Source organism: Pseudorca crassidens, chromosome 14 (assembly GCF_039906515.1).
Source record: "Pseudorca crassidens isolate mPseCra1 chromosome 14, mPseCra1.hap1, whole genome shotgun sequence".
Taxonomy (NCBI): domain Eukaryota; kingdom Metazoa; phylum Chordata; class Mammalia; order Artiodactyla; family Delphinidae; genus Pseudorca; species Pseudorca crassidens.
In genome coordinates, this window is record NC_090309.1 from 84,668,646 (window position 1) to 84,692,362 (window position 23,717).

The 23,717-nt window shown below is 55.2% G+C and overlaps 1 protein-coding gene across 2 annotated transcripts in view; it reads right to left on the minus strand.

Annotated features, from left to right (window-relative positions):
- Positions 1–1,071: 1,071 nt before the first annotated feature.
- The window catches only part of HPCAL1 (hippocalcin like 1), a 111,820-nt gene continuing 89,174 nt past the window's right edge, over positions 1,072–23,717 (minus strand). For both annotated transcript variants that reach the window (XM_067703703.1, XM_067703702.1), the window contains 3 exons: positions 6,948–7,343; positions 4,282–4,387; positions 1,072–1,922 (listed from right to left, as the gene is read on the minus strand). In XM_067703703.1, the coding sequence (XP_067559804.1) occupies positions 1,825–1,922; positions 4,282–4,387; positions 6,948–7,325 (582 nt within the window). In that variant the 5' untranslated portion in view covers positions 7,326–7,343 and the 3' untranslated portion in view covers positions 1,072–1,824. The remainder of the gene's footprint in view (positions 1,923–4,281; positions 4,388–6,947; positions 7,344–23,717) is intronic.

Sequence of the window (23,717 nt, forward strand, 5' to 3'; positions counted from 1 at the left end):
TGACAGCCTGCTGTGGTCCGGCTCCGAGCTACACGCTCGGCCCACTTGCCTTGATCACCTGTCTCCCGGCTGCACTGCTTCCACAGGTGAGACTCAGCGAGGTCGCGTGGCCCATGGGTGGGTGTGCCAGGCGCTGGAACCAGAACCCCAATCCTGCTCACGCTTCCCGGCGCCACGCCCCCTGTGGGGAGGGGCCCTGCTCACGCTTCCCGGCGCCGCGCCCCCTGTGGGGAGGGGCCTCATCAGCTGGGTGCATCCTGACCGGCCGGTCATGGTCACCTCACACTCCGGGCCAAGGCACTGAGAAGCGGTGGGCAGGGAGCACAGGAGAAGTTTGGAAAGTTCTCCTCCCCTTTAAGGAAGAACAGAGGACAGGCTGCTTCTCATCCTGCCTGTGGAAGGCTCCCGTGTCAGCTGCACTGCCCTGCACGGTGACAGCCCTGCGGGGACCCCAAGGATTCAAGTGCGAGGACAGAAGCTGCCCGTGAGGCCGGGGGCAGGGCGGTGGGGGAGGCGGAAGGAACCTGGGCATCCTTAGCGACGCGCCCAGCTGCCGCATTAGTCTCGGCACGTGGTGGAAACATCCTTATGGTTGAAGCCCCCTCTGCTGGGTTTTCTGCTTCTGAGACCAGAAGCAGCCTGATGGCCACAGGCTGAGAAACCAGGCCTGCCCTCATGGCCCCGTGCTGGTACCCCTGATCCCCGCTCTGTCCTCGCTGGGGACGTGCGGTACTGCTACCTTGCTGATTAAACCATGGGGTTGGCGGGGGAGCCGGGGGAGGGGGTTGGATACAGGCAGAAGCCTGACAGTCAAACCTGCCAAGAACTGTCATCTTTCATTTCCACAAATATTTCTTGGCATGAGGCAGATATTGAAGAACAGTCTGCACAAGATTTATAGACACAGGAACGGCTACGTGGATACAGAAGGGGCCAAGTTTACAAAGAGCAGCAGGACCTGCCGAACGCACCTGTTCTGGAGAGCGCGGAGGCCGCGGCAGCACGGAGAGCGCGGAGGCCGGGGCGGCACAACGGGGCCTCCCGATCCCACACAAAACTCAGACAGTGCCGTTTATTTGATCATTTTAATACAGGAAATGCCAGACCAATCAACAGGGAGGACAAACCTTACAGAGAGGCTGCGTTCACTGCGCGGATGGGAGGGTCTCCACGGCCCTGGGCACGCATGCACGTCCTTTTGAAAAGGGCAGGTTGAGGGCATAAATACCACAAAATAACCAGGCTCGGAGGGATCACAGGCCACGAGGGAACCACACTTCAAAGGCAATCGAGGCATTAAATACAGGACCTACACATTACATTTCACTTCACCATACGTATAACTTATATATTAAAGGGAGACCACAGTATATATACGTGCAAGCGGCTTTGGTCAGAGAAAACGAACCGAGCTGGGTGAAGCCATGCACGGGGAGGGCTTGCCCGTCTACTCTCCCTCTGTTCTTGTCCCCATTTTCCCTGCGATCACAAAATCAATCAGCTGGCCTTGGCGCGACCTTAGAAAGTCCCAAGGGGATCCTTGGGGTGTCCTCTGGGCTCCCTGTGGGCAGGGAGGTGCCCCAGAAGCCAGGACACCGTGAGCCCTGGGAGTAACCACATGCCAGGGAGTTCGCCCTGGAGGGACTGGGGAGGGGGCGGGAGGAGGCCAGGTGAGGAGGGAGGCGTGGCCACCAAGCCGGCAGATGCGTGTTGCCTGGCCGCCCCGGGAGAGCAGGAATGATTGAAGAGGCATCCACTTTTGCAAGCAAAGCTTAAACGGCAAGACAAGCCTGTGTTTCTCTGCACTGTCCAGACGCCGACCCCTTAGAACTGACTGGCGCTGCTGGGGTCACACTGTAACAACCGGACGATGGATGGGTCGCTCTTGGCACCTTTAATGAATTCTTCCAGGGACAATTTGCCTGTGGGATGGAGGACGGGAGAAACGGGAGTTAGCCAGTACTCACAGTTCATCACCCTTAGGAGAGCATGGGGACAGCTCCGGTGTCAGGGACGTCTCCTCTGGTCCAAGTCTTGAGTCCTCCTGAAGCTAGACGCGTCCAGGCTCCACACACTTCCAGAGCATTTCTGGAAAAACCTTTTTTGCTTTCAGTGCTCATTGCAAAGCACTGGGCACCTCAAAGGACGTACCCAGTATGGCAGCAGACCGTGCCTGGTGGGGCAATTCAAACCCTTTTAGAAATAGCCCCACGCCTTATTTAAGAAAGATGCGCCTTGTCCAGAAAGAACATGACACCTGCCTCTAAACCAGAACTAACCCAGGGTCGGGAGGGCCAGGCCTGGGTGCGGACCTACTGCTTGCCTCTGCGTCTGAGGCTCTGCAGCTGTACAATGAAATAGAGCCATTTACCCCAGAGGACAGCAGTAGAGCGAATGCCAACCTCTTCAGGTCCCAGGGTCTTCATCTGTGTGGTGGGATCGTGGGAACGCCCATCTCAAAGGGCCACCGAGAGGGTTAATTGGGAGGTTATGTTTGAGGGGTCGGCCCACGCCTGGCCTGCAGGATGCACTCAGTTGTGAGCTGCCGCCGGGAAGCCAGGCAGGGACCTCCTGCTTGCCCACTGCCGAGAGGGACACGTCCTCCTGTGGGTCCCCAGCAGCGGGGGCAGACAGGCTGGCCCCGAGGGAGACTAAACAACCCCAGGCTAAGGGACGGATTGGGAAGGGAGGGGGCAGCCACCCCCTCGGCAGAAGACAAGACCTCTGGGGCCCTCTGACGATGGACAGGGGTTACTGGGCTTTGTTACTATTCATATGGTCCGTGGGGACTTGGCTCCGACCGCCCAGGGCGAGGAGCTTCTGAAAGCACGAGCCTCTTCTCCGGGCAGAAAGCGAGGCTGGCAAGGCGCTGGGGGTCCCTGAGCACAGTCTGTCCTGCAGCCATCAGGGTGTTCCTGGTGCATGGCCAGGCACAGATCACAGGAGAGGGCTTCAGGGACACCTGTGCTTTCCTAGGGGGGCAGGGAAGGTGTGGGGCAGTCCCCGGAGGACGAGAGCCTAGCCCTGGACCACCCCAGCTTCACTCTTCTCTCTTCCAACATGGCCTCTTCCACCCCTCTCCGAGCTCCAGGGATGCACGGATCCCGGTGTTCACAGGAGAAGCTCTGTCCCGGTGGGCACAGGCCCAAGTTCACAAACACCCTGGGAAGGTGCCCAGAGCGGGCCCTGAGGGGTCGGGGCAGAGGTGGGTGGAGGGAGAGCCAGGCGCTGTGCTAAGAGCTCTACTGGCTCTATCTCACTGAATCCTCAAAACCACAAGAGACTGAATTATTATCCCCATTTCACAGAGGAGTAAACCGAGGCTCAGAAAAGCCAAGATTGGTTGGAGCAGGTCTGTCGAACCCAAAGCCTGTGCTGCTACTCTGGAAGGCAGAAGACATGTTTTAAGTTGGCCCAAAGGCAACGCCAGGCACGAGGCTGTCTTGTTTTACGTCTGATGGATCATGTTTTGGAAACCGTTTCCTTGCGGAGATGTGCCTGCAGCCATGTTGCCCCCCTCCCCGTGCTGGCTCAGTCCTTGGCGTCATCTGCAAACCGCACTTTAGGGTTCAGGAGCACTTTTCTGTACATTAGCTTATTTTTAATCTCCAGCACAGCCCGGGGGTATCTTCTCTTTTTCTTTTCTAAATGCTGCGTTTCTTTATCCTTCAAAAGCAAATCAGACCAGACTCTGGGACTGCACTTAACACTGGCAAGAGGTGCGGATCCATCCAGTTTCATAGCTACCTTCCCCGGCAGGGACCCTGCAGAAGCTCACGGCCAATGCAGAAAAGAAAACACAGGGCACGTCCTCACTGTATGGTCGCCACCGCCCCTCCTGGACACGCCACTTCTGCTGCGGTGTAGGCCCAGAGATCCTGGCAGAGCTGCCGCAGGCCAGCACATCCCGACAGAGTCCCTGGGGCCACTGAGGTTTGGGGGAGGGATGACGGGGGGCAAAGGGACCCCCACCACCTGGAAGGCTTGATCCCAGCCCCTCCAGGGCCCAGGTGCCAAGGGCACAGCTGCCTCTTCTCCCCGGGACACGCCCACGGGCCTACAGTCTCCCCGTTCTAGAAGCAAGGAGACTATGGCTCGTGGGGCAGGATGCTGACCCAGTGCCCCGACTCCGAACACTGGCTCTCCCCTCAGCGCAGCTGCGCTGGCCGGGCAGGGCCAGGGGTGGGCCAGGTGAGGTCTGAGAAGCTACAGAGAAGGAGGAAAGGGTCCCGAACACATCTCTGCTCCCAGCAGTGGGGCACAGACACACAGGGATCTTACCGTCATTGTTGGTGTCCATCTGCCTGAAGATCTTGTCCGTCCGTTTCTCCGGCGTGGACTCATCCTCGGGCATCTTCATCACGGAGGACACCATTTTGTATATAGCCTGCAAAGGGGGACACAGACACATGTGCTCAGAGGTTCCAGGGTGTCCCTGGGTGGATGGGGCACAGGCATGAGCTTCGGCCCAGCCCACAGCAGGACAAGAGGTCAGGATGCTCACAGCCTCAGGACCCTTCCCCAGCTGGAAAGTTCCCTGCTACTCCCAATACTGTGGATGCATGTCACAGACAGCATGTGAGCAGAAGGAAGCCCGACTCACTTACGTGACGTTCAAGAACAGGCCAAACAACCCACTTTCACAGCTATGAGCCTGGGGTGTCTGCGGGGGCAGGAGGCGGGACAGTTCCCAGGCCCTCTGGGGCGCTGGGAATGCTCTCTAACTCACAGAGGGTGGTGGTGACACAGGCGCATACGTGCACAGCCCATCACTCAGCACACGTAGCCACAAACATTTGACTATGGGATTGCTGTACCTGAGTTAGAAGCAAAAAAGACAGCCCACAGGGAAAGCCACATAACTAGCCCCAGAAAGGCCAGCGCCAGGGCAGATGGGTCTCTCCAGCAGGACCGAGAACCCCAGGACACTGCCATCCAAGGGCTCAGCACCATTGCCAGCCGTTTCTGTGTGTCTCTGTCCAAGTGGCCCGGCCCAGTGTTGTGGTGTGTGTGTGTGTGTGTGTCCAGGGGGCACGATGAGCCCAGTGACCAGCAGCTCATCAGAGTAACTCGCGAGGGGGAGGGGCTGTGCCACTGTGGGTTTCTGTGCGGAGATGGCTTGACTGAGAGTCTCATTCCTGAAACAACACACCAAGGATAGCAGAAGTCTGAGAGTTGTAGCATGTTAAAAAGCAGGTTTATGGGCTTCCCTGGTGGCACAGTGGTTGAGAGTCCGCCTGCCGACACAGGGGACACAGGTTCGTGCCCCGGTCCGGGAAGATCCCACATGCCGCGGAGCGGCTGGGCCCGTAAGCCATGGCCACTGAGCCTGCGCGTCCGGAGCCTGTGCTCCGCAACGGGAGAGGCCACAACAGTGAGAGGCCCGCGTACCGCAAAAAAAAAAAGAAAGAAAGAAAAAAGTAGGTTTACAAAACAAAACCATAAAGGAATGATCCCAAGTGAGGCTGCAGGTATCTGTTACACTCTCTCCTCCTTGGCCCCTCTCCATTTGCCGAGGAGGGTGGAGGTGGCCAGGTCTCACAGCACGGCCAGTGTGTCTTTCAGGGCCTCTTGAGACAGAACCCCCTCCTAAGAGGGGCAGGCACTTGTTCAAGTGCAGAGGAGGCAGAGCAAAGACCCTCCCCGGCCTCTGGTGGGCTCTGAAGCACGTAGAACCCAGTCCGTTCTGACGATGGAGTGGCGGCCGGGCGCGCCACGAAGCAGGCCAAGCCGCCTGCGGGAGCCACGCGAAGGGTCTCAGAGTTGGGGCACTTGGTCTGGGGGCCTAGCAGCCAGACCCCGTTCGGACAGGCATGGGGCCCCTCGCTGTCCTGCTGTGTCTCTAAGTCTGGGCCGGGCCAGTCTGCTTGGACAGGGCCAGGGAAGCGAACGGGCCAGCTTGTGGGCCGGGACAGGTGATTCCTGAGAAGGAGATCTCTTCCTTCTACCACCGCTTGTCACCAAGAGCCAGGAGCGACAGCTGGAGCAGAGTGCCCTGAACCTGTGCTGATTTATTCTCACTGTGCGAAAACCACCTGTTTGGGAAATAGGTTGGTCACTCCTCAGGCCACTTGCTGCTGGTCTAGGAGTTCATGAGTTTGATACCCTCTGTTTGTGGCTTAGCCCGGAAGTTCCTTCCATGTAGAGGACATCTCCTCTGAGGAATTCTAGAACTGAACCTCCCAGGCTCCAGGAGTGGGAGTGCAGGGAGGCACCCAGGCAGCAGCAGCTCTGTGCCTCTCTACCACACACCTAGGAAGCTGGGGAAGTGAACAAAACACGGTTTCTTTCTGGAAAACAGCTTCCCCTGCCAGAGCTGCTGGCTGGAGTCGAGGCAAAGAGGTCTCTGAAGTGCTTTCTGTACCAGAGCTTACTCTGTGGCCGCTAATGTTTCAGGCTTGCTCTACAACTGCACCTTCCCGGGGACATGACAAACTGTTCTTTTATTCTCAGACACGGGGACTCGAACAGGTCTTGGCAGGTGGCTTCTGTAAGTGTCAAGGGTCCTCTCAATTACTGGAATTCTCTCTGAATTACTATAGCTCAGCTCTGTTAACTCTCTGGAAATCACAGTCCCCCACCCAGCCTCACATTTTGTGAAATGCAGAGAATGACACCTCCATCCCCGGCTCCGCCCACCCCACCCCCGCCCCGCCAGGGTCGGGAAGGCCACAACTCATCAAAGGGCTTAGGCCAGGCCTGATGGGTGGCCAGTGATCAGTAAACTATGGCTCTTCTCATCACTATCTGCAAGGACCCGCCAGTCCGGAAACAACTCGTCACTTTCAAAAGTGCACGAGGGAGGGGCTGGCAGCCATCTAGCTGCGAAGGGCTGAAGGCGCGGGGAGGACAGGAGCGCTGTCCGGAGTGGGTGGGGCCTCGGGGGACCCCGCCCCCACCCCACCCCGCGGGCGCGCTCCGCCAGCCCCTCCCTCTCCGGGGCGCACCTGCACGATCTCCAGCATCTCGCTGCGGCTGATGTAGCCGTTGCCGTCCAGGTCGTACATGCTGAAGGCCCACTTGAGCTTCTGCTCCAGCTTGCCCCGCGAGGTCACGCTCAGCGCGATGATGAACTCCCGGAAGTCGATGGTGCCGTCGCCATTGGTGTCGAAGGTGCGGAAGACGTGCTCTGCGAACTTGGAAGCGTCGCCGTAGGGGAAGAAGTTGGCGTAGATCTTCTTGAACTCGTCCACGGTCAGGTGGCCGGTGGGGCAGTCCTTGAGGAAGCCCTTGTACCACTCCTGCAGCTCGTGGTCCGTGAACTCCGTGTTCTCCCGCAGGTCCTGCAGCACCTCGGGCCGCAGCTTGCTGTTCTGCTTGCCCATGGCGGCCGGCGGCGACACCTGCAAGACAGGGGCCCGGGCTGGCGCCATCAGGGCGGGGGAGGGCGCCCCGCAGCCTACAGCCACCGAGCGGCGCGGAGAAACGTCCCCCGCGTGTCCCGCACCAAGGGCTGGAGAGGCCCGCCTCCGGCCCTCCCCGCGATGCAGTGCCCCAGCCCTCCTAGGACCCCTGCGGGGAGGCGGGCCCTCGGTCTATGTACCACCAGGAAGGCCAGGAGGCGCCGGTGGAGTCAGGACAGGCCACCTCGCGCTGCAAGGCACATCCTGACTTCCAGAATGTGGAAAGGTGGAAACAACTTGAAATCAAGTGCCCAGCAGGGGCTGTACAAGATTGGAGGATGAAACCCTTACTCTCACCACCCTCATCAGCTTCCGGCAAAACTGTCACGCTGACTGCACCCCACGCCCTGTGTTCTGAGCAGTTCTTTTCTTGTTCGGGCACCATGTTCTGATTTTATCCTTAGAACAGGCGTCCAGAAGCTTTTAAGGAGTCCCTCTTGTTTGTTTTTGCCTCTGAGAAGCCCTCTGGTTGGGAGTGGGGGGCAGGGGTGGATCTAGAATTAGCACCAAGAGTACATGAATGTCTCTAAGGTTCGTAGTCAAGTCTCAGGCACCTGCGGGCGTGCAGAAGCGTGCTCCCCAACGAGGTTTTCCATAAGACCCATCCATAAGACTGACCCTGGGCTGATACTCCTACTAGACATTAATACAGCTTTCACCTCGCCACCTCACTTTATTTTCTGATTTTTCACAGTAACACTAGTACGTGGCTTACTCATTTTTGAAGCATATAGAATAGAAAATAAAAACAAAAGGTTTTCCACCCTCGTCCCAGAGGTAACCACCCTGAACTGCTTCTTAACATTTATAAATGCTAAACATTAAGTACCGAATCCCCATCACTAAATATAATCCGTTTACTTCATGTATCTTCCCTGGCACCTCCTTTTACTTCTTTGTCTCCTCCCAGATTTTATTAGTTTCATACATATATATCATTGTTTTTACTTGTTATCTTTATGACTTGAAATTATATGAAATTTAAATTGATACACATTTAAATGATAGAAAAGTTCCTTTTCTAACCCCCAGGTAGGGGGATTTGGGAATATCTTTCAAAATTACAAACACGTTCCCTTCGACGCAGCAACCCCACTTCTAGGAACAAATCTAAAGATGCTCCCACCCGTGCCAATAGCCTGTGTACACGGCCAATTCCTGCACGTTGTCTGTAATAATAAACAACGCAGGCGTCTGTATTACTAACTGATGTGAAATAATCCTCAAGATCTGTTTTTAAGTGAAAAGAAAAGGTGTAGAACAGCACAGAGTTTGCTAGTTTGTGGAAGAAAAAACAAAGAAAATATATGTGCGTGCTTGTATGTTTGGAATGACTTCTTGGGAAATGATAACACTGGCTACAGAAAGAGAGACGGCTGATAGACAAGGGTCAAACGGAGACTTTTTTTTTTAGTTTAGTTTAGTTTTCATTGAAATATAGTTGTTTTTTTTAATGTTCTTTGGATCATTTATTCTTTTACAACAAACATATTTTCTTTGAATAAATATCCCTCTACCATTGCTTTCAGTTTTTATTATTATATATATTTTTTTATTTTATTTTTTATACAAACGTAGACTTTTTAGTATAAATCTTTCTGTAATTTCAAATGTTGAACTCTGTGTATTTTTTTAATTCAAAAAAATAAACACACAAGAATCCTCTATTTCTTGCTTGAGCAACTTGACCCGGACCTCTCTCTCTCTGTACGATCAAGCTACTGATTCCCTTCTCCTTCCCTAACCTCTCCACCTTCCTTCCACAACAGCTCCTGTCATGCGTGGGAACCACTATTTGTACATCGTCAAGGTTTACAATCTCTACTTTCTGCTTTACCTATAGGTTGATCCTAATAAGCGGAAACCAGCAAATCTCTAGGTAACTTGGTTGTCAGTTTCCAATGGCCCCCAGCAGCCCCACTCCCCCGCCCCAGGGCCCCCAGACTTGACTTAAGACACCCCGAAGACCACACACTTCCACCTCTGCATTTCCTGCACCAAAAAGGCTAATCTTCCGTCCTTTACTCAGTTCAGCTCCTCTCAAGGCTTTGTATTTTCCACACTCCTCTTAACTGTGAAAGTCTCCCAGCCAGTGTCTGGAGGGTGTGGAGAGGAGGGGTTTGCCTTAGGTGTCTCTCCTTCAACTTCCCATCTCGTGCTTCAAAGGCAGCGTCCACGAGCAGAAGGGGCTGCGATGCGGAGGGTTTCACCACATCTGCCCCTCCTCACTCCTCACTCCTTCAGCTGAGACCTGAGGCCCTTTTTCCAGCAACGTGTGCCCACGTGTCCGTAGGGGTGGGCAGAGCGGGCCAGCTGCTGTCGTGGACTGAACTGTCCCCCCCAAATTCACACGCTGAAGTCCTAACCCTGGGACCTCAGAATGTGGCTGTATTTGGCGACAGGGCCCTTAAAGAGGTAATTAAGATAAATGAGGTCATATGGGTGAGGCCTAATCCAATCTGACTGGTAGCCTTGAAAGAGAAGCTTGGGACACAGACACACAGAGGGAAGACCATGTGTGGACACGGGGAGAAGGTGGCCGTCTTCAGGCCAAGGAGAGAGGCCTCGGAAGGAGCCAAACCAGCCGACACCTTGACCTTGGACTTGCTGTCTGCAGAAGCGAGAGAGAATAGATTTCTGTTTTCGAAGCTGTCCAGTCTGTGGTGCTTTGGTGCAGCAGTTCTGGGGCCCTAAGACAGCTGCCCCGAGAACTGACCTGGTACCGTGTGGCATCAGCATCTGTGAGGCAGAGCCCCGTGCCAGGCACCGTGAGGTTCCCAAAGCTTTAACTCCTGATCTGCCAGCATCGGGGACAATCAGAAGGTCCATGGACTGTGGGACACTTTTGTTTTTATCAGACACCTTGCCTGTATTAGTCCCACTTCACCAGGGAGGAAACAGACCCGGAGGCTCTGGAGGCAAAGCCAGCCCTCGGACCAGGTCGTCTGGCCCCCTCCCACATCTTGCCGGGGGCAGCCAGGGGAGGCTGGTCCAGGGAAGGGCACCCTGGTCATGAGCATGGCCTTCCCGGCCGCCTTCAATAGTTAATGGTACAGCCTTTTCCCGATTAGCATTCCTGCACTTTTCATCGTGGAAACAACCCACCTTCTGTGAAGCTCTGGGCTCTGAGAGCTCCGGGTTGGTCCTTCTACATCTTCTTCTTTTTTTTTTTTTTTCCTGCGCCACATGGCTTGCAGGATTTTACTTCCCTGAGCAGGGACCGAGCCCAGGCCCGGGTAGTGAAAGTGCTGAGTCCTAACCACTGGACCACCAGGGAATTCGCACGGTCGGTCCTTTTAGAATCCGTTCACCTCAGTGAAGACCAAACCACCGCTCAGAACAATGGTATCAACTGGCCTCAGAATGCGTCTGTGATTTGTGTTGTTTCTGATCCCACAGAAATGCCGACTCCTAACACCTCCTCCACCCAATGTAACGAATGTTTATGGGAAGGAAGGGACCATACCAGGGAGCGTGACAAATACGGTCAACACAACCACTGGAAGGTGACAGCCGAGGCCTCCGAGGTCCGCCCGGGAGGCTTCCGCTTTCCCAGCCCTTCTCGCGTGTCCCCGCAGGCAGGCGCGTGGGGCTGCAGAACCCCAGCGGCGCCCTGGGCCGGGCGCACAACAGACACCTGTGTTGGTTGAGGGGGCCTTCCCGCTGCAGTGCTGGTACTGGTTGTGTACACACACACACAGACACCTGCTAACTCTGAGGCAGGGTGGTTTCTGGCAAAGCTGACCTTCCAGCAGAGCCTGGGTGTGCTCCCCTTTGGGGGATGCAATGCAAGGGGTACTTCCTGAGAGTTCTGGGGGCTCACGGGATGGGGAGAGGGGAGAAGGTAGGACTCTGGGACAGACATATCAGGCCTGGGTCCTGCCTTTGAGAGCTCATCAAGGCCAGAGCATGTAGGATGCAGGCGAGTCACTCACACTGGTCCATTTTAGCATCAAAGCCCCCCACTGCAGCCACAATTCACCAAGCTGTGCCAGGCCCTGTGCAGACCATTTCACAAATGGTGAAACTGGGGCCCGGGGGGTGTCAAGTAACTTTCCCAGGGTCCCACAGCTGCTGGAGCTGGGATGTGACCAGGAGTCCATTTGAGCTTGACCACAGAGCTCTACGATCCACCCTGAACCCTGCGAGATGGGCAGGGCCGGCCTGGCATTCCCAGCTGTACAGAGAGGAAAAGCAAGGCTGGGAGAAATTGAGGGATGGGTCCAGGAAGCAAAAAAGGTAAGTTTTACTTTGGGGGAAAACTGTCGAGAAATCGTGGGTGGAAAATCATGTTTTCCTGCCACTGTCTTGAAGGTTGAGTTAGTAAAGTCTGGGGCCGTCAGCATCAGGGCTGATGGGAGACCACGTGCTTGAGGATGATGTTGCAGGAATCCGTCACTGATTTTCCAGTGTCCTTTAGGGAGACCCCACGGTTTTCAAGTAGGGTACCCACCTCTGCTGTGATTTCTTGACCACACCCAGTCCGCTGAATTAAAGGGCTGACTTATAGCATTACCGTTTTAAAAGTCGGTAACATTAATTTTGCTACAGAAAGTTCAAGACAACTCCAAGGATGTCGAAGCCGTCCTGGGGTACCAGGGAAGAATCCAGAGTTGGGGACTGGGCTTCTGTTTGTAGAAATTCCCTAAGAGCCCGAGCTGAATTTAGAGGAAGAGAGTTCTGGAGAGTGCTGGCTGCACAACAGTGTGAATGTGCTTAACACAACCGAACTGTACACGTACAAATGGCTAAGATGGTCAATTTTATGTTATGTATATTTTACCACAAATTTTAAAACCGGGGGTGGGGGTGGGTGGCAAGCGGTATAAGGACCACAGTGTTCTTTGGGCCCCTCTGCGGTCTGATGGTCTAGGACCCCTGGGCCTGGAGGTCCCAGGTCGAAGAATCCTGTGTCCCTATTGAGTTGCAGAAGCCTCTCATCACAAGGGCTGACCCCCCCCCCCAAGAAAGGCAATGGAGTCAGGGAAGGCGGTACCGCATCCCCTGAGAGAATCCGGAAACTGGTTGTCTACCAATCCCGTGTGGCTCATCACATCCTGCACCTGAGTACTTGTGCACATGCTTGTGGTGCACATGTGCCCACTAGCCGCTGCTCTGCCCCCAAAAACCTCAGCCCAGGAGTGCAGGCCACCCTTGCCCTCGGCGTGTCCTCTGGGTCTGGCTCCAGGCTGGGTGCACAGGCTGTGCGCACTATACTCCAGTCCACTGGGTCCTCTGAATGCCTGGGGACGAAGGTCCTGGCTCTCACTGCAGGCTGCTTATGGCATACGGATGGGGCATAATAAGTGACACGAAGGAGGGGGAAGGTCCAAGCTCCGAGGAGGAATCCTTCATTCCCACGTGGAGCGGAGGCAGTCTGCCTAGGAAGGTGGCACGCGGAATCCAAACTGAATGACAAGGACTTTAAGAGCCACTGGAGGCTCGACTCCCACCGGCCACCTCTAGGGCGCACACGGCAGGTTCCAGGCCCTGCAGGTGGGGGTCACGCTTGACCGGACTGGGAGCAAGGGCATCTCCATCGTCTCTGACTTAGAGACGAAGAACTGAGGCTTCTGCGAGGCGTGAGATTGTCTGTGACAGGCGGGGCTTCCAGCTGGCGACCACCTCCTCTGTCTCCTCGCCATTAAACTTCTCACCAGACAGTTTCACAAGACAGCCTTCCCACTGTGAAGTGGGGCCCATGAATGTCACATAAAGCACCCCCCCCGGCACTCCCCATCACCTCCTGGATCAGCCTGCGTGTGCTTTCCAAAGGCTCGGGTGAAATATTTCTAAAGAACCTCATTTCAGCACTCTGTCCCAGAGGCTCTTGGCCTGAAGCAGGCAGCCTCAAGGGAACATGGTGGATGGAGGAACGCTGCGCCCCAGTGACCCCTCTGTTACTAATTAAGCCAATGAACCAACCTTACTGACGACCAGCTGGCTGGAAAGATGGCTCACAAAATGCAAGCCTTTCTGCAAAGACAAAGCCACCACTCCCACTTCCCAGCAGAAATGGCCCCCTGGCCCTGTCAGCAGGCAAACACCCCAGCTTTCATTTACCGGAAAATCTTGCTTTCATCTACAGTGAAAGATGGGGTGAAGAACGGATGTGCCAGGGGAGGACAACTGATTCAGGGTCAGAGCCATCTCTTACTGGGCTTAAAAAGCTTCACGACCAAGCAGGGGTTGGATCAGACAAACAACACCCTTCTGAGGGCATCGAAGACGATGTTTTAATTCACAGTAATGGAAAAATGGGGGAGGGAGTTAATGTAGCGCTAACAGCCATCTCTGTGGTCCTCAGTTACTCTGTTACTGCTCTTAACGTGTTAAATTGTAAAGAAAAAAAAAGTAAACATATAACTGGGGAGCCCTATGAAAATATTTAACCCAGAGTCTGTATTGCCTGCAAATTAAAGCCTTTTTAATGGCGTCGTTCCTATCAGCTGCCCGCCTCCTGGAACCGAGGGCGCTCATGTCCCATTAATCACAGCTCAACGCCTGCTGCCGGCGTGGGTAGACATTTCATCCCATTGCTCTAAAACGCTTTCATCACCTCAGATCTCCAAAGCTTGCTGGGCCAACCAGACTTAGAAACACTTGGGGGGAAGATGATGGGAGAGGTGGGAGGAACCAACTCCTCATAAAAGGCCAAAGGCTGGAGGGGCGGCTGCAGTGAATTTGCACTTCAAGGGACTGGAGGGCTCATTTGAGACAGTGCTTGTTCTGTCCGGCAGAACAGGATACGGTGGGCGGGGTGGGGTACGGGGGGCGGGAGGGGCAGGAGAAAAACTGGCGGTATGTGTTGTTTCTCATGCAGCAGCAGCCCTGGGTCTTTCTCCTGATGACTCATGGACAAACGCTCCTCCTGTGGCTGAGCCCGGGTCTTAGAGGGAAAAGAGGCTCACTGCATTTGTGTCCTTCTTTCCTCCCAGTATGCAGGTGGGAAGCAAGCCGCCTGCTGCCTGGGCTTCTAGTGCAGCTGCTCTGAGGAGGGGCCAGTCCTGTCCTGAGAGGTCTGCGACAACTGTCAGGACCCGGTGCAGGGGTGGCTCCGGCTGCAGTGCGGTTGGGTGGACGCTAGAGGGCGCAGTCGGGCAGGCTCCCCAGGACTTGAGCTGGAGACCCCGCCTCCCAGCTTTCTGACCCCGCCCCTACCACGCCCCCTCCACCTCGCTGGTGCCTCAGTTTTTCCATCTATAAGCTGTATTTGTCCAATATAGTAACCACAGTGGCTATTGAGCACTTAAAATGTGGCCGATCTGGGGCTTCCCTGGTGGCGCAGTGGTTGAGGGTCCGCCTGCCGATACAGGGGACGCGGGTTCGTGTCCCGGTCCAGGAAGATCCCACGTGCCGCAGAGCGGCTGGGCCCGTGAGCCATGGCCGCTGAGCCTGCGCGTCCGGAGCCTGTGCTCCGCAACGGGAGAGGCTCGTGTACCGCAAAAAAAAAAAAAAAAAAAAAAAAAATGTGGCTGATCTGAATTCATGTAAGTGCCCTAGGCGTAAAATTCTCACTGGATTTTGAAGACTTAATACAGGGAAAAAATATCTCATTAATAATTTTTCGGACTTCCCTGGTGGCGCAGTGGTTAAGAATCCGCCTGCCAAGGCAGGGGACATGGGTTTGAGCCCTGGTCCGGGAAGATCCCACATGCCACAGAGCAACTAAGCCCGTGCGCCACAACTACTGAGCCTTTTCTCTAGAGCCCACGAGCCACAACTACTGAGCAAGCCCGCAGGCCTAGAGCCCGTGCTCCACAACAAGAGAAGCCACGGCAATGAGAAGACCACACACCACAACAAAGAGTAGCCCCTGCTCGCTGCAACTAGAGAAAGCCCACGTGCAGCAACAAAGACCCAACGCAGCCAAAAATCAATTAATTAATTAAAAATAATTTTTCTATCCTGATTACATGTGAAATGATAAATGATAACATTTGAGATACAGTAGATTAATCGTTTTGGTAACATTAATCTCATCTGTTTCTTTTTACCTTTTTAAGGGGGTTACCAGAAAAGTTAAAATTACATATGTAGGTGACTTGCGTTGTCTATCTAGTGGTTGCTCAGCACTGGGTAGATCCTTGGGGCGCGGTTTAGGGGGCTACCAAGTTCCTTAGCGTCCTGTTTACAGACCCACTGCTAACTGCGAGCCAGCTGGGAGAGGTGGCCTGTGTTTATTTCACTCCTTGGTGCCCTTGAGTGAAAGATAAGGGTGTTTGCGTTTCATAATTACATGCGAGTCCCACAGGTTTCTATTTTCAGCAGCTTCAAGAACTTTGCCAGAGGCCAGCTGCAATGAAGACCCAGGTCTGGTCCTGGCTAAGGTGTAAGGCCAGGGGGAGGGGCTGCAGAAAGGGGGTGTCCCTCCTCCTCTTCTGAGGGAGAACACAAAAGCCCCAGGTGAGATCTAGGGCAAGAGGGGATTAGTAACACCTCTGGAGCCGGTGGCTACTGGGTGTACCTGGATCCAAATTCAGCCCACGTACCTCGGGGAGACACATGCTGGATGGGCTCCAGGCAATGACCATGGCTGAGAAAATCCAACTGAAAGTCCTGCTGACTTCTGTACCCACCCCAGCAGTTTAAAACCCCACGACTCCCCAAAGCTTTAAAAATATATAAAAGGATGGAAGGAGGGAGGGAGGGAGGAGAGGAAAAGAGAGAGGAAGGGAGAAGGAAGGAAAGAGGCAGGCTGGCCAAGCAAGGCAGAGAAATCTCCTCCTTATCTTGAGCCATCCTCTCCTTCCACTTTCCTGAGGTTGACATGCCCTAAATGAGGCAGGGGAAAAGGAAGAGGTGGAGAAAAGGAAAGGAAAGTTCCCGAGAGGAGAGGATGTTCTTTCCCTTGCAGAAACCGCTAACACAACAGGAATAGGAACTGTAGGTAGCTTTCCCTGAATACTTTGTGCCTGAAATCACCAGGTCAACCATGTGGCTGCTCCTCTCAGCCACCCAGCAAACTCCTACTCATCCACCAAAGCCCAGGTCAAATGTCACCTACTCACGGATGCATTTCCTAACCCCTCTACAGTTGCTCTTCCTTTTGCATTCCAATACCATTTTTAAACTTATTTTTATTATGACCTCAACTTTTAGTATATCGTTTACTAATGTTTTTCGCTCATTAGACTGTGAGATCCTTTAGGAAAGAGGATACCTCACTCATGCTAGTAGGAGAACCTGCTAGCCTGTTCTAGCCCCAAGGCCTTTGCATTTGCAGTTCCCTCCACCTGTCTGCCCTCCCCCTCAGTACCTGCAAATTGCACTCCCTCAATGTTCACATCTTTGCTCGAGTCTTCTTGGCGGTACCTCCTCCAAAGAGCCCATCTCAAGCAGCGGATGCTGCTTACCCGCCCTTACCCTGCCCCCTTTCCGTGGCCGTTCCTGTACTGATACATGGTTGACTCCCTGCTTTTGCTCACCATTACATCCCCACACTGCCCAGAACAGGGCCTGGCACACAACTAGGCTCAGTAAAAATATCTGAATAACGGTTGCGTGTCCAAGGGCTTAGCGCAGTGTCCGAATGAACGAACAGATGAACAAGTGAATGGGTTTCTTCTAGGACCCTCTTGTTCTAACAGTTTGGGACTCTTCCAGTAACAGGAAAACGGGAAGCAACATCAGGGATTAGGATGACAAAGTGCTCTCTTGCTCGGGTTCGAAGCTCCAGGAAGGGACATTCTGTAATTCAGACTTGGTGTTCTGGAAAGTTCCATTTATCGGCACAGGACCAGCTACAGCAGAGTAGAGGTCCGTTCACCAAACTGGTACCATCTCCTCCCTCCTGCAGTGAACACACCCCCAGCTCTGTGGTCCTCCGCCACGGGGGCTCACTCTGCCCTCCAGCTGGGATCTCTCAATTGAGTGGTGCAGCCTCACCCTAGAGCCAAGGTCACTGCTACTGGAATCTTCAGGGGACGAGCGCTCTGAACTGCTTCCCCAGTGGAGGAAGGCAGGTTAGTGAGTCAGACGTAAAGGAGCCTCTGGGGGAAGAACAAGACAGGGAAAGGAAGGGGAAATGCCCGAGAGGATGAGCCTCTCTCCACGGACTCTGATGATGCAACAGGAAAAGGACTCGAGGCAGGACCGAAACCAAGACCACGTGATTTTTCCTAATGCTGAAATTTCCATGCATGTCCAGCCATAGGTGAGTCCCATGTTTCTAGAGAGGGTGCTGGATGCCAGGCCAGGAGCGGGGCCAGCAGCACCTGGCGGGAGGTGGGCCTGAGCGAGCCAGGTGGGCATCCAGGTGTGTGGTTCTGGCCCCAGAGCCCGGGTCTCCCTCTGCCCCACCGGGCGCCTTAGTGCCTTGCTTTGAAGGCAAATCTGACGCTTACGGTGGCACAGCCCCAAATGCCAGGCTGGAGTGGGGAGGGACATTTGTTCCCTTTTGCCCACAAATGTTCCCGAGGCCCACTCTGAGCCGGGCATGGAAACACCTGGATGAACAAGACGCAGAGACCCTTCCCAGGTGCCCCCAGCACAGCCACGATACGGGTAACGTGTAGAACGAGGCTGACTTACGAGGGTCCAGGAGTGCCGGAGCCGAGCTGGCCTGTCCCCCGTGAGACGGCTGGGAGGTCTGACAGCGCAGGTCTGAGCCAGGCTTAAGGGCTCAAGAGTTCTGCAGGTGGGCGGACAAAGGCGTGTGCCAGGGCAAGGAGGCCCAGAGAGAACCCAGCCAGGGCCACAGAGGCTGGGACGTGAGCACTGAGCATGACTGCAGAAGGACGCCAAAAACGCAACGCCGATTGCAGAGGAGATGGTCAAGGGGAGCAACAGGAGGGGCTGATGCCCCCCAACCCTCCCCAGAAAGAGCCCATGCCCCAGGAAAACGCTCAGAATGAATCTAGTCCAGGACTCGGGACTCTATCACTGTTCTATGGAACGATAAAAGCTCCGAGGTTGAAACTAACGAACGTATGAGTCACACAGCATCACCTCAGGGACGCAGAGCCGGCCGCAGGCTGACTGCTCTTTTGAAGGAAACCTAAGAGGCCACGGCAGGCTGGACACCGTGGGCTGAAGACAGGAACCGGTGTGAGATTTCAGAAGCCACTCCCTCCACTCCCAGCCCCACCATAGATCTGCTCCCCCTTCGGTCAGCCCTGGGGGGCACAGAGCTGGAAGAGGGGCCACCACCTCAGCTGGCTTATTGCACATGGGGGTTTGGGACACCGGCCCCTGCACATCTTGGAGTAAATTCCTCCTGGCTGCTTGGGCCCGGCTGGCTGCGGAGTGACTCACGCAGACCAAGCCCGCGTGGGAAAGACCCGCAGGCAGGCGGCAGAGTGAGCCTACAATTCCACTCTGATGCTCCCGGCCGGGATGTGAGCCGCAGTCTTTCCCCGAGGCAACGTCCTCCCAGCAGCAGAGGAACGGAGAAGGAGAGGCCCAGCCGGTGGGCCAGCACCCAGCACGCAGTGGCTGGACAGGCAGCTCTCGGGAGGCATGGTGGGGGCCACTCGCCGGGCTTCAGTCAGGCAGGCAGTCCCCCGTCTCAAGGCTCCAGGCTAAGCCTCTGATGCTCCTCTGTAAAGGGCACCGAGTGCCAGCCTCGGGGGCTGCAGTCGGGATGGGGACTGTGTACAGGAGGAACCCCCACTGGACGGTAAATGGCCTGAGTCTCCTCCCAGGACCCACTTCTCCAGCCTTTTGGTCTTGGCTGTCTCTGGGCTTCTCTGGGCCTCAGTTTCCTTGGCAGTAAATGGGAATAATGGTCCCAACCCGCTGGTTTCACAGTGTAGTTGTGAGGATAAAGGGAAATGAAGGCTGTGAAAGGGCTTTGACAAATTTAAGCATCAGACAAATATACGGAGGTTATATCACAGCTTTTATGATAAAAGACATGCGTGATGGGCTAGACGAGCTCAATCACAGCATCAGGCAGAGCCAGGCTGCGAGGCTGCAGGCAGCAGGCGGTCCCGCACTCTCCGGCCGACCCTCTCCCTTGCATGCCCGACACGGTGGTATTAAACCCTGGGCCACACACCCGGGTGGGCAGAGGGCCTGGGATCCCGGCGGCTCAGTACATCCAGCGGGGGCAGGGCCCGTGAAAATCCAACTCCTGCTCTTCAAAGAGAAAATGAGGGAAAAGGATGGGAGGAACCCAGTCCCTCAACAGCGGCAGAGCCTTGGGTTCACACTGCCCAAGGCAAGTCCGGCTCCAGTCTGAGGCCCCGGGGATCAGCGCGACGTGGACACCACAAACCCCCATCCCGAGGAGGTGAAGGGCTCTCTCCAACAGCAAGGTGTCTCCTGGGGCTTCTAACTGGTTCAGGTCCACTTGAACGGGCACAAGGATCCTGTTTACCACGGGACAGGCTCCCTGAAGGACAGGGAACTTCGCAGATACTGAAGGAGAATAAGCCCAGAGCAACCCCTGCGCTCCCGGGAGGCCGGCCGCTCAGATCTGTGCTGGACAGAGCAGCCCTCGGTAGGCCTGTGACACACCTGTGCACACACACACCGTACTGCACACACCACATACACCTCACACACACACACCCCCCACACAATACCCATAGACACACCATCCATATACACCACACACCACAACATACCACGTATCACGCCCTACGCACATCACACACACACCATGCCCATCCCACACACAGCGCGCCCCTTTCCTCCACGCTGGGGTGCTCCCCACCACTGACTGTCTGAAAGCCTCGGTCTGTTCTCTGGCTCCTGGTACTGGGACGGAAATCAGACTCAGGTGTGGTGGTGGGGCTGGCGGTGCTCTCGGGGTGAAGGCCTTTCCTACACGACAGCTGGTGGTGGGGCTGGTGGTGCTCTCGGGGTGAAGGCCTTTCCTACACGACAGCGTATGGAATGAGCGGGATTTCACTCCTGGGAATTCAATTATCTCAGAGAAAACAGTATGGGCCGTGCTTACCGTTCCTGCCCTCGTGCCACCTCTATTTTATGCACCTACTGAACTCGCAGATACTTTATGCACCAGCGGGACCTGAAGACGGGACACGTGAGCCATGCCGGAGCCGGGCTCTGCAGGGGCAGAGGGGCGAGTGGGCCTCCAAGCTGCCATCCGGGGAACGTCCACCCAGTGGAGAAGGGTCAGAACAGCATTCCAGGAGAAGTCAGCGTTCTATGCGGCATGAGGGTGTGAACATGTGCGGTGTGGCTGGAAGAACAATGCCGGGGAGATGGGCGGGGAGCCCAGGCCGCATCGCCACTTCAAACACTCACAGGCCCGAGCTTCTGGGGAGACCACCGCCAGCAAGTACCCGTCCAGGCCGCACAGCTGGGCCTGCTACCTCCCCAGGCACCTTCCTGGGCAATGACTGGCCTAGCAACACAACAGTAGTGAACAGCGTAGAACAGCGTGGAGCAATACAGAGCAGTAGACGACACTGAGGAACAAAAGGACAAATGCAGGCTGGGGAGGGGAGGCAGCTGGGGAAGGAAGGAAAAGGCACCATCAAGTGCTAGGAATTCAGACGAATTACAAATCTGAACTCTGCGCTTTGGGTAAAGTCTGAGTCAAAAAATACCTGAAAAAATACCCTTTTTCAGGCAAAGGGTAAGGACTGGAATGGCAGAGAGCTGTGAGGTAGATGACGGGCGTTTGCAGTGAGCAGAAGGAATCAGTTATTAGCACAGCCGCCGACGTCCCCCCCTCAGGGCAGACTCGGGAGGCCTGGGCGAGCTTGGGTAAGTCATAGGTCTCGTGGCTTTACTTTCCTCATCTAAAAAATATGAGTTTGGACAATGTGGCCCCCAGGCACGACCCACTCTAAAAAACGTCTTGGAGTCTATCCCCAGTGGAGGCCTCCACCGCACCGGAGAAGTTGGCCCACGTGGCTGGAGTGTGTGTCCCTCTCCCCGGGATCCCTGGGAAAAGACCCGTTCCCTTTTTTCCCAGCAGGTGGTAGAAAGCTAATTTCTGCCAGGTTCCTGCCTGAGTGATGACTCAATTCTCAATCCATGGGCCCTAAACGAACCCTTTCCAAATTTTGAATTCCTGTGCCCCAAATGAATGAGGTTTGGTCACATTCTATGATGTCTTGGGTAGAAACAGAAGAAATGTCATTATAAACATTAGACTTGAGGTGTTTTCAAGAACCACGTGGCCCCCCTGGGGTTTTGTGCCAGTTGACACAGGGCTCCGACCTCAGGGCAAGGTCCACTCTGCGAGGTGCTGCCCACGGCAGAGCCCCTGGAGGGATGGCTTCCGCCGAACGCTGCCTGGCTTCACTCAAGTGCGCTTCAGCACACCAATCCCCATTTTTTGTGTGTGTTTTTTGAAACTTGGAAGAAAACTTCCAGTGAATCATCTCATCTGCTATTTGATTCATGTTTAATGTCTCTGGAGAGAAATAAAAACAGTCAGTCATTCTTCCTAAAAGTGGCATCAGCCTGGCCAGGACACACACATGTTGAGGTACCAGCTGCCCCTTGGTGGGCGCAGGGCTACGGTCTTGAGCTGTCATCAGAGACGGTATTTATAATCAGAGTGAAGACAGCTCACGAATGTTGCCCTTTGCCATTTTTATTCTTTAAATCACAGCACCAGAAGCCAGAGATTCTGCAGGGAGAGCTGGGGCCAAAGCACAAACTCACACAGAAAGTGTCGATCAACACAGATTAACTGAGCACCTACTGAGTGGGAACCACCGGGATACACAAAAGTACAAGGTGCCCCCAAAGCTCCTCCAGTCTAGCTGGGAAGGAAGGAAGACATGGAAGGCATGAATTCCTCCTTCCTTTTCTACTCCGAGTTAGTTCCTACTCTAGCCTAACTCTGAGACAGCACGGTGCTGGAGGTGTGTGGGGAGGGAGGGAGGCAGCGGAAGGGGTGCAGAAGGGGGAGGGAAGGAAGGTGGCATTCCAGCCCAGGGCCCAAGGGTCCTTCCTTGACCCTTTTCCCCAAAGACATAGAGCTGAGTTCCAGTTACTCAGGGCGTGGCTAGGAATAGTCCACAGCCAATTAGCACAGCACCTCACACACATACACACACACACACACACACACACACACGATGGACGCGTAATTGGTGAGAGGAAGCAAGGAAGAAGAAAAGGCCGGCGACGGGGGTGCCCCTGGCAGCAGCCCCAGCTCCTCCGCGGGCCCAGCAGTTCAGCGCATCTGTAGCCGTGGAGTGCTGTCCAGCGTGCCCAAGAGCCCGCCTTCCTGGCCCTCCAGGTATCGGAATTGTCCATCAGAGGCCGTCTGACCCAGATGTTCTGCGACATCAGTGGAAGAGCCAGTTTCCTGGAGACCCTCTGAGGTCCTAGGAACAGCCACCAGAGCTACCATTTGGTAAGCATGCCCCAGGGGTATTTCTAATCTCAAAATGTGCACCTGGGGTCTGACAAACCCAAGAAAATATGAGGGGTCCACGGGAGAGAAAATGTGAAATCTGGGCTGTCTCAGAAATCACGGCCACGGGCCTGGGGCCGTGCCGGGTGCCTTGGGAGGCGAAGCCAGAGGAAGCAGCGTGGGCTCGACGGGAGAGGTGGGCGACAGAGGGGGAAGAGCCGAGCGGGCTCAGACCTGGCTCAGGGGCCCCGCCAGCGGCCAGCAGGCAGCGAGACCTCGGGGACATTGCTTGATCCTTCGTCTGTTCATTATGAAGCCTCCCTCTCTGTCCTGCCCCTTGGGCGCTGAGCAAAGACTGACCGGCAGGTGCCCTTCCTTTTACCCCTGCCTTTCTTCTCATGCAGAAACCTACCCAGAGCAGAAGCTCAGGGACGCCGAAGACAGCGATTCCCTTGCCTGGGGCTGGCCGTCCTGCAGACAGGCCAGGACAACAGCCCCCACCCTCCATTGTGCGCAGTGGATGAAAACGCTGAGCCGAGTGGGACGTACCACGCGTGTGCGTGTGTGTGCGCACGTGTGAGCACACGTTTGCCCACGACGCTCGTCGTGCAGGACCTGCCCCTGCGGTTGAGGGTTGAAGGAGACGCCCATAGGAAGTGATATTACCAAGTCATCGCTAGTTACTCTAAAAATAACCCTAAACGTACAAGCTAGGAAGGATTTCCCTTTCCCGGTGCCCCGCCTCAAAACCACAGCAGTTTCCATTCTGCCGGCCACTTCCGGACGGGCAGGTGGACAGCACCCAGGGGAGAGGTTAGTCCAGGGTCATGTTTCTCCTGGCCCCTGCAGAACCCCTGGTCTCCATGTCCCTGTTCATCTACCATCTTACACAGCCATGGTTAAATCTCTAGGAGCAACAATTATCTTTGAACTGTGTGCAGAGGTCCACCATGCAGTGCGATTTCGAGATGCTTCTCCTTGTTGGATTATGGTTGCGAGTGTCCCACTCCTCAAGCATGATC